Genomic DNA, 11,493 nt, shown 5'->3' on the forward strand with positions numbered 1-11,493 from the left:
GAGAGAGAGAGAGAGAGATGCAAGAGGAGGTAGTGCAGTGAAAGAAGCCAGTAGCAGCTTCCAAATTAACAGGATCTAAAAAGATGAATGGTGACTCTTTCCGCAACATATCCATGTTGATTCATATTTCAGGAGATGATGGAATAAAAAAGATTCCTGCCACTTGCAGACTTTTCATCATTCACTGTGCCATTCCCGCTCTTGAGCAACTCAGAGATGACAGAACTTGTAAAGGTTACTGAATACTGTTTAACTCAAATGATGAGAATTTAAAAAGACACATTGCAGTAGATATACGGGAGGAAACTTCTGATCTAGCGATGCCAGTTCTGATACAAATTTAGAACCCATAAGTTTAGGCTGCCAATATTGCTAAAACTGATATTAAAATATACAGCCATAAAAAGTAAATGAATGACACTTAAGTTAAATTAGAAAAATGTAACAAAAGGTCTCACAACCATGACAGAAAATGACTTTTCCCACTTTCCTTTCTCCTGGTAACCCTTGACAATTGCAGGGATTCAGATCCTTATCACCACATATGGCTAATCATATTGAAAAAGCAGATGCCGCCATAATCGTGTGTGTATCTCTGTGTTATGCAAGTGACTGTAATACCCTTGTCACCACACCATCAACCACAAGCCCCACACTGCAAGTGTGAGCCGCTTGTTCGCTATCCCATAATTCCCTAGAGGGAGAAGGCAGAAAGCCTCCTCACATTACTGCGCCAGTGAGACAGTTTCTGATGGCAGCACCACCACCATGACCAGATCGAGTTTGACATATGCTGCAGTGACGTCTGACAGGCAGGCAAACATAGAGGAACATCAGGGGAGCCCTGGCACTGAAACAAAGTATTGTCAAGGGAAATCCAGCTCTACCCATGACACACTTAGACGACACTCGATGCTCCGTGGTTTTATTATTGCACCAGTGTGCAGCACTTTATCATTGCATGTAATTCTTTTAATTGATGATACCAACAGTCGTCCTCGTTTTCATTGTATTCCTCATTTACTGTCATCCCATTTTCTCCTCTCTGCCTACTCTTACCCTCCCCCAACTTTCCCTTGCTTCTTCCCCTGTGGCTGCCCATCTCTTATACCTCCAAGTCTTTTTTCTTCTGTCAATTCAGTGCAGCCCCAATCCAACATCACAAAGCTGTCAATCCAAGGATCCATTCAGCCTTTATTTCATCTTTCCAACGTGGCATTCAGCTCTTATCCTATCATGCCAACATTCTAGTCAGTCCTTATTCCATCTCTCCACCCAATTTATCCCATATTCCATTATTCCAACTTGAATCCTGTCCTTATTCCATCATTCCAGTATGTCATTGAGCTCTTTTACTATAATTGCAACATTTTACTCATATACCTTTATTCAATCATTCAAGGGACCCTTATTCCATTCAGGATTTAATCTAAAACTTCTTATTTATACCTCTGATTACAGCGACATTATTTCAAGCCCAAATTTAATCATTCAAGCAATCCTTTATGTCCTTATTCTATCATTTGTCTTAATGTTTTGTATATGTGTTGTGTTGGTGTCATTTTATTGTTGGATGCAATGTTAGTGCTGTAACTTCAAACAAGTGGAAGTGGAAACATTGTTAGGTATATATTTTCTTTGAATATGGATCCAGATAAACATTACATCAATTTCGATTGATCATTCCTGTTCCATTGAGCTATTCTGTCATTGAGTGTGTTTACATGAACACGAATACCTGAGTTGTGATCAGGCTTTTGGAGTATCCTTTTTATGTGTTTACACATGCACAAATCACATGCTTGTTCCTGAAACCTGGGTAAGGTTTCAGGACCCGACTGGTTCTTAGATAGTGTGGCACGTAAACTCCTTATCCAGGTTTCTGATCAGTGTGGGTGGTAGTGCAGGTGCATCTTCAACTCAATTTGCTTGGTAGTTAAATTAAATTAAATATGATACATGATATAATCATATTGAAAAGAAATTGGACCAATTAATAAATGAATGACAGAAATTGGGCAAGAATAATGTATAGAAACATAAATAACCAGGCTTCTCATGTTCTATGTAAACATAATATTTTAATACAATCCAAATCATTCAGCAATTCAGCTCTTTTTCTGTGAACCCAACATTCAGCTCAAACATTATTCCAATGTTCCATTCAGCCATTATTTCCACATTCCTTCTAGCATTCATTCAGCCTAAATCACATCTGCAAGACTGAACTCTATCTACAATCCCCCCCTTTCTTGTCATTTATCTCTTCATCCATCTGCCCACTTCTATCCTCAGTTATCCTTCCTCTTTTGCCATCACCACTGAAACAACACTCATCCATCTCTCTGTCTCTCTGCCCTCACACCCTGTGGTGAGAAATCTTCAATTTATCTTGTGTCCCCTTGTTTTGCCATCACTTCTCCTCTCTGTAACCCTTCTATATATCCTTCCATCTATCTACCCATAGATGTACTCCCCTCCTCCCCCATTCTCTCTCTTCAGTCTGACAGTGCTGCAGGCTATCACCAATTATCTCAGCTAAAGTTGTGCCTACATCTATACATCTCACACAACCCCATACAGTATCTTTAGATCTCATCTGACACAATGTGGCATAACAAGACTGGATATCCACACGGTTTGTATGTAAATACATTCACTTTATATGCATCTTTCACTCTTGCTGATACTTAAACTATGGAAATATTGCATGCTCACTGCAATCCTATGCAGGGACTAAATAGCAAAAAAAAAGACAAATAAAATGATCAAATGCAGAGGCTGTATGATAGGTGTAAAAAGCAATTAATAACACAAATCCAACCATGCATTCTCATACAGATGTTACAGTGCAGTAACAATATTTTATCCAGTGTATTTAGCCACATTGAAAACCCCTCACTCTGGTGGTGTAAGTGGTTGAATTTTTTCTGTAAATACAGATGTACTTTTGAGAGAGATGTATGTGCGTGTGAGGGAGGGTGAAAAAAGAGTTGGATTGTTGACGGAGAAAGATGGACAGATCTTTAAAGCAGGGAGGTAGAGGGAAGTGGAGTGAGAGGCAATGGCAAGAGTGTAAAAGGCAGGAGAGGGCTAATGTAGGTGGCAGCAATAGCGAGGAAGAGAAAGAGGGAGGGATGGAGAAGCAATGAATGATAGGCAGTCACAGAAAGATATGGTGAGAGACAGAAAAAAGTTAAAAAAAAGAAAGAAACACTAGAGTGAGAAATATGGGGAAATGAGAAATTGAGGTACAGACAGAAAGCAAAGGCATAAGACAGGAAGAACTAGGGATGTAAGAAGGAGCAACAAAAAGAGAGGAAGAAAAAGACAAAGAGGAGAAAGAGCTGCCCATAACGAGTTCTGTCCTACATTCACAAAGGCTGTGTTAAATCATGCTCTACTAGGCAGCACACACAGCCAATACAGCCGAGGTCCACACACACTTACACATTTTCTCTCACATAAACACCTGCAAACCACTGACATAAAATTTGGTTATGAACAATGCTGCATGTTTTTTTTAAAACAGCTTTAGCCTTTTTGAAAACACACTGACATTCACGGAGAGGGCAAAATGGGCATAATAGAGTGGAAATTGAACCACTACACAAGTGAAGGTTCTCAAATCCAGATCGGCAGATGTTCAGAACCTCCACATCTGAAAGGCAACCAGGAAACCAAAAAAAGACTTGATGCGAGTGACTGAAATGCACATGAAAAACTGTTTGGTAAAGCAGTGAACACATATGGTAACAAAGCTGAGAGAGAGGAAGCCCTGCCATGTTTCTCTCTGTAGACCATTTCAAAAGGCTGTCAGTCTCATCTGCATATGAAACTGTAAGAAAAAGACCTTGTAGCTTCATCAATTACTGGGAGTGCCTTCTACTCTGACAACTTACTGTTAAGTTTGTTTACATATTTTTTTTGTATATATGGACCATGATTAAAAAAAATCTATTTTACTCTGAGCACCAATGGTGTTTTTATTTTAAAACGTTTAATCAATGGAAAATATTTGCATATCACACAAATTCATCTTCCTGGAAAGCAAAACACTGAAACTTATTATAAAATAGAAACCAGTGAATCCTTCTGCAACATTAAAACTTTGTTCTGTTGCGACAGGACAGTGAAAACAGGCCATGAGGCACACTGTGGAAAAACACGGTGGCAGGGTCAGATTGTATCACAGTGTCATCAAAATAACACCCTCACACCCAGAGTACAGAGGGAATGCCGCTTTTTGGCTGGCTCTTTTAAGCTCAGTACACCATCCATTTTGCTTTTTGTTTCAGCTGTAATATAACACATAGATTTCAAAAAGAAAACACAATATTAGTCTTGCAAACTATGCATTTTTCCTTTCCCTGTGTAAAATTAAGACTGCATAAAGTGCTACTAAATTTCTAAAACTGAATGACAGTGTACATAAACAGAGGTATTGCACATGAAGCAGGCATGCTGTTGGAGCAATGCAGCTGATGAAGTTCCTTTTACTTCAAAGAATCATATTGTTAAGAATAACAGGACTACTGAGAGCTCTGTGAGGCTGAACTACATGACAATGTCAGCATGCTCAAGTTTCAAAATGACAATAATACCACACTGAGTACATCAAGTTTAGCATAACAGACTGCTAATATTTGCTAATTAGCAGTAAACACATACAGTACAGTTAGGCTAATGGGATTCTCATCAGTAGGGCTGTAACTAACGATGTTCTTCATTATCGATTAATCTGTCAATCTTTTTCTCCATGAACCAATTAGTTGTTTGGGTCTTAAAAAGTCAGAAAATGTTGATCACCGTTTCCCAAAGCCCAAAGGTGACATCCCGAAACATCTATGTTGGTCTAAAACCCTAAGATATTCAGTTTACTGTAAGAGGGCTAAATAAACCATTTAAGAAATCTAAGAATTTGGAAATTATTTCCTAAAATAAAATTCCTCAAAGGGGTTAATTGATTATCAAAAGTGATAATGCCAAGTGACCGTTGGTCTGTCAGTCGGTATCCCTTGAGCAACAGTGTAAGCATGTTAAAAACTGGAGAAAACAAGACTGCCATCTACAGTATTTTGTGTACCATATGGATTAGCATGACAACAGCTAAAGCTAGTCAAACTAAGAGAAACCTGCACACTGCTAATAATGCGTTAAGATACAAGTCCAAGGGCCCAAGATTAGAAAAAACTTTTTCTACCTCCAAAATATACATGCATTTTAATTTTTCAATGAAAATACTGTTAATGTAGAGTTAAATGAATTATCTGTGTAGTTCACATATTTTAATTATTCCATATACGCTTCTTTTGATTACAGTATTCATGGATTAGGAATCCTTTTCTAAACTTCATAAAGTTAGTTGATGTGTTTTAATACACATGACTGCCGCCTGTCATTAAACTGCACTGATATACACGGTACAGAATGAGCTCTCATGTATTACTGCTGAACACCAGAACGATTTTTTTAGCCTCGTCAGCCACAGATCTGTAACAGTCTGTGTGACTGCACAGTCTGTGGCAGTATGACTCCAGGCAGGCCAGTGGCATACTGACAGCTATTTCCTAATGATCTCCCCACAGAGACTCCATGTCTGACAAAGTTAAGCTAGAGATGGTGCACACTTTGTTACACAGCTACTAAGTTCTAACATTTGATTATAATGAACTGATTGTAGTGAAGAGATGTCCTGGTTTTAAAAGGCCAGGATTTACTGTTGGATCTTCTGGAGGCATTGTGTGATGAATTCAATAGAAAACCACATATGTGAAGTGCTCCTTGAAACCACTGCTGCCATGCACATCAACCAACCACCCTCCTTTTCCATTCAAGTCAGTGACCATTGTATGCAATCATACAAGCTTCGTGGCAGAGGAATAATATAGTATATCTGGTGTGTTAGCCCATACACACTTACTCATAAATATGTGCAGTTGCAAAAAGCAAAACAGTAGATCTCTAAGAGTTGTCTGTTTGCAGCTGAGCATTTGAGAGCAATCTTTTAGTTCATCGCTTGAGACTGATATTTGATCAGAAGGGTATTGTGTGAAGAGATGAAACACTCAAGAGCTACCAAATAATCATATATTTGAAATGGCTGTACCACCCAGCTTCATGCCGCTATAAAGATCTCTGGAATTCTTATGAAATTTCGCCATGCCACTCAGAGCTGTTCTAGGTTGCACAAGTAGAGTCTAGTGTGCAAGTCTGAAAATTGAGTAATTTAAAGACAGCACAGAGGAAGATTGGAGAGGAGTGAAGGAGAGAAAAATAGAGAGGCCCCAGGTGCCCGTGGAAATGGCAGTTAAGGTCGGCGGTGGGAATGTTTGGGCTCGAGTCAGAGCAGAACAGCGGCTGTATGAGAGCAGCAAAGTGCTGCGGGGCTCGGGGGAATACCCTCCACTATGCTTGGGAGAAACAGACACACACACACATACACAACACACACACAGAAAGAAACATTCTTAGTAAAAGAATAAACAGATCCGTGCACACAATACTAAAAACAAACATGCGCATGGACATAAAAATAGACAAACAGGGTGAAGAAACCAACCAAAGGAAACACACAGGCAAGTGTGCTCACAAACCAAAAAGACTTAAAATTTGAAATGTTTTAAAAACTAAAAAGCAGCAAATTCTCACAACTACATAAAATTAGTGAGGCACTTTTGCCTGATAAATGAGTGACATGACTAACTAATTACCAAAATAATTGCAGACTAATTCTTCATTGATGCATTAATTAATCAACTAATTGTTTAAGCCCTACTCCACAAAAATACTTTCCCTTCTTACCTTGACAGGATCCGTTGATTTCCTCAAATCCTGTCTGGCACACACACTTGCCAATGGGCACCAGCCATTCTCCCTCCGTGCTGCAATGCATCCTGGGAGGCTCATACAGAGGCAGGGAGTTATTGACGCAGCGGCCCACTACCTCCACCAGCTGCGAGGCCTCTGAGCCCGGGATGGTGTCGGCGAACTCGGCCAAACTCTTGACCAGAAACGGGCAGCGTTTGTAGAAAACACGCACTGAAACTAAAGCAATACAGGCCCCCAAATCCTGGAATGCCAGGTAGAAGCCCTTCCGGGTCAAGGGACCTAAATCGCGGACTTCAGTGTTGAGCTTCATCACGCGGTCCCCCAGATCCAGCTCGGTGAAGCTCTCATCAGCTGCTATGGTGTCGATTTTGATGTATCTGCTCTCCTTCATTGCCCTGTCTTCTTCCTCCGTCATCCCCGTTCCATCTCTCATCTCTCCTTCCTCCATTTCGTCGTCGTCCCCGTTAGTTTCGTAGTAATACATGTTAAACGTCTCCTTGCAGGTCCCGACTCCCCCAGGCAGGCTATTGCAGTCTCTTAGGGTGAACTTGAGCTCGATGAAGACCCGCTGGGCTCCCTCAGTCAGGATCCAGTTGGTGTGGAGCCAGTTGTTCTGGTTCTGCTCCATGACGCGGCACACTTGGTAAGTGTGGATTGGAGCGTAGTCCTCGTCTACCTCCCCGATCTCCTCCCACTGACAGAGAGAAAAGAGGGAGAATAATGAAGAGAGAACACACCAAGAGGGGAAGATACAGCAAAACAGAACCACTTAGTTTTGATCAGGAAAGTATCTTTGGGTATCAAACTTCATTACTGTTTTGACATTAACTTACAGAGGCGGAAGAAGTATTTAGTTCCCTTACTTAAGTAAAAGTACTAATACAACATAAAAATACTGTGCTACAAGTAAGATTACTTACAAGTACTTGTTCTACAGAAAAGGTAGTGGAGAACAAAGTACAATATTTCCCTCCAGAATGTGGTGGAGTGGAGGAATAAAGTAGTATGAGCACCTCAAAATTGTGATGAGAGAATGAATTTCATATGTAACTGGTCGTTTCAGTTTCAGTGTTTTATTCATAAAAAGTTCTTTTAGAGCCTGGTGGACAACATCTAACATTTGAGCTCCTGTCATTAATTAATCATTGGGTACTTGGAAGAGGGACCATATCAGACCTATTCTGGTTAAGTAAAAGTAAAGTTAAGAATTGATTTTAAGGTTCTCCTATTTGTTTATAAATCCCTTAATGTGCTGCCCCACTCCTATATTGCAGACCTTCTAACCCCTTATTCTACAGTCCAGGTTCCCTTCAAGGTTTCAGCTGGACCTTTAGGCTCCTAGCTGGTCCCACGGATTCTAAAACTTAAGCTCATGAGGGGTGGAGGGCGGGTTGGCCTTTGGCTGTGTGCTGGAGTCCCCCCCCCCCCACTCTGATCAGATCTGCGCCCTTCATTTTAAATCCAGGATCAAAAAGTACTTTCATTCTGTAGCGTTTGATTGCTCCTGATGTGGCTGATTTCTTGTCTGGTTCTATGTGTTGTATATCAGTACCTATGAGCTGTGTGCATTGATTTTTATGTCTGCGTTTCTTTTTATCCCCGTTTCTCTTAATTGGGATTTTCTCTAACTGCTCTGGTCTGTACAGAACTTTGGTCAACAAGGGTTGTTTTTAAATGCGTTTTATGAATAACTTTGATAGTACTTCTCAATGTAATGATTAGAAAAAGTACAGTTGTAGCAATGCCAAAACTGGTATCATATCTATGCTATTACTGGAAAATCTCAAATAATACCCAGATGTACAGAGACTTGACAACCATGGAAATGTAAAATAGTAAGAATGAGCTACAGCAATGCCTTTTTGAAAGGCTTACCAGTGGCGAGGAAATTATGAGAGGGTGTGTGCATGTGTCTGTGTGTGTGCGTGTGTGTGTGTATGCATGTGTGTGTGGCTAGGTATAGATAGCAGAATAATCCTCATCCCTTCCACCTCATTTCCTCCCATTGCCACAGACAGAAAAGAATGAGATAGTGTTATAGGGTATATATGCATTTACCCTCAATGAGGGGTGGAGTTATTGTCAGCGGAAAAAAGAATTAACGTGCACTTAAAAGGTGTGCTCGTCTGTGCATACTCTATAGTGACACTTCTATAATGTGTACCGGTATGTGTATGTGTGTGTCCATTCCTGCCTGTGTGTGTGTGCATATATGTAAATTAGTCAGTCAGTATTCAAGCTTGTGTGTGAGCATCTGCATCCATGCCTGTGTGTGTGTGTGTGTGTGTATGTGTCAGACAGCAGCATTAATTCCGTCTGCAGGTCTCCTGGGACGTGGCTATTATCTGCATCACTAGCACTCTCCCATGGCTAATACAGGCGCTTCATCATGTCACCGTAATATGGCCAGAGGGACCAGACTATGATCTGGTGTTATAGCTTAATAGCCCATATTAATCAATCCTTGCTGTAGCCGTTGTGTACTACCTCCTGTCTTTGTCTTTTCTCTCTCTTGTTCTCCATCTGTCTTTTTCACTCCTCCTTGCTTTAGCCTGCCTCTTTTATTTTCTGGTTATTATCATTCAGTTTCTGATCCTTTTGGGAATGAATTAAGGCATTGTTGAGTGCTATTAGATATTACGTGTGTTGCTAAATGCACCTGCTTCTGTGTTCATATTTTTATAGTGTAATATGTTGCATGCTTGTACTTCTATCTTGGAGCAGAGCAACATTTCTAAGTTTTAGATCTTGAAAGTGACCTTTTTAACCGACCTCAGTTCTTCAAAAGGGCTGTTTTGAAGAAGTTGACAATTAGTTGAGGAGTTAAGGTTAGACATAGCTTAGGTTAGGGTTATAGTAAAAGCATCATCTTAACAAGGGTCTTTACAAGCAGCATAGATGCACAGACGAATATGTGTGTGCTTGTGTGTGACTGAGTCAGTCCCTATCTCTCCCAGACTCCAACCCAGTCAGTCCCAGTGCAGACATTAAGCCTCTTACTGGTTAGATCACACAGATCCACCAGCCTGTTCTGAGCTTTACACAGCTTAACATCAGACACACACATCAGCAGGCACACCGACCAGCACACACACACCAGTGACACACATGAGCACACACTGCGACATGCATCGCAGCCAGGCATCACGCACACAGGGTACCCACAGGGCGTCACGGACATCATTCACGACACAAATCATTATTGGTAGCCCAGCAGGAAGTTTAACAGACGACCTTCTCTAGTTTTGCCTGCAACCAAATGGATTCAGTATTTGTGTACAAGGCGTGGTTGCCGGTGTTGCCACTGGAACTCCTCCAACTCTGCAGCTCTACTGTATTAATAGTGTTTGATGACTAAAGTAAATGGGACATGACACTTGCTTAAGCTAAACTGAGTCATCAAACAATGATTTAAAATGAGCCATTTGCAAGTATACCGTATGAAACGAGCACTGAAACACACACACTTCGATTAAAGTTAGCAGGGGTTTCTTTGCTTTAAAAAGGTTCCATGAAATGATATCCTTGCCATAAATTTCCCTTTAAAACAGGATGTTGTGACTAGAAATGTTCTTTAATCTTTAAAGCCTCACTGTACATCGTATTAGGCGGGTAAGGTCCTCCAAGGTCAAGGCTTGGTGCAGAGAGCAACATACTAACACTGCGTGGTCAGGACCACCTACGTGAGTCACTGTAGAAACAAAAGCATGCACTAACAGTGTACCTTTTAAAACCTAATAACTGTTTGTATGTTAATTTTAAAGAAAGGTCTATTTTTGTCTCTTCATTTCTAAATGACTGTAAAGCAATAAACCAACTTTAAAAAAAAAAAAGTGATATTCAGTTCTCTTCAATTTAATGCAGTTCACACAACCTCTTCTTAAAGGGTCAAATTCCACGAAAAAGACATTTTTCCCCACTTACCACACGTGGTATCTAGCCATACTCTGGGATTTACCCACTAAAGTTTACAGATATCTGTTTCTGAGATTTCTGCTGTTGACTGCAAAGACTGTGAATTATCCTGAGTTAGAATCTCCTTAAGTCTAGACATTTAAAACCAAAACAATCTGCGTTTTTGCTGCGATTTGGGTGAATTGACGCATTCATGTGAACAATGGAAAAGCCAACAGATTGAGTTCTTAATTTCCTGTGGCCCTAACCTCTCTTTCACCTCTGCATGGTCTCTTCTCCACTTTGCTCCCTATACCAAACTGTCCCTATAGGCATCCTCCTAGCTTATCATTAGTGTGTGTATGTGTATTTATTTAGTTGACTATGTGTGCGTGTGTGTGTGTGTGTCTGTGTGCCACATCCATCAGTAGACCCCCTGTGGCTGTGCTGAGTGCCCTCCTGGCTCTAAGTCTATAAAGCTGTCTCCAACTTATTATTACCGCCCATTACCGCTGAACGTCACGACACCGTAATAGAACTGTCCCTCTCACTCCTTAACCATACAAGAACCCCCGCCCCCCTCTTACCCTCCCATTCCTGCCTCCATCTCATTCTCTCCAACATCCCTCTACTTGTGCCTTACTCCTCTGCCCGTCATTCTGTCTATCATAATTTTCCCTCTGTGTCCTCTATTCTTCCTTTAATTATCCAATCTTAAGTCTAACCCAGAAACACTGTTTGGCCGCTTCTCCCCTTCTCCACCCCCCC

The 11,493-nt window shown here is 40.8% G+C and overlaps 1 protein-coding gene across 2 annotated transcripts in view; it reads right to left on the minus strand.

The window, feature by feature from the left end:
• LOC118333035 (ephrin type-A receptor 5) overlaps positions 1 to 11,493 on the minus strand; it is a 53,190-nt gene that overhangs the window by 38,160 nt on the left and 3,537 nt on the right. For both annotated transcript variants that reach the window (XM_035668526.1, XM_035668525.1), the window contains exon 2: positions 6,805 to 7,525. In XM_035668526.1, the coding sequence (XP_035524419.1) occupies positions 6,805 to 7,525 (721 nt within the window). The remainder of the gene's footprint in view (positions 1 to 6,804; positions 7,526 to 11,493) is intronic.

The sequence above is a fragment of the Morone saxatilis genome, unplaced genomic scaffold (assembly GCF_004916995.1).
Source record: "Morone saxatilis isolate NCDOM2014 unplaced genomic scaffold, NCSU_SB_2.0 Contig21, whole genome shotgun sequence".
In the NCBI taxonomy this organism is placed as follows: Eukaryota; Metazoa; Chordata; class Actinopteri; family Moronidae; genus Morone; species Morone saxatilis.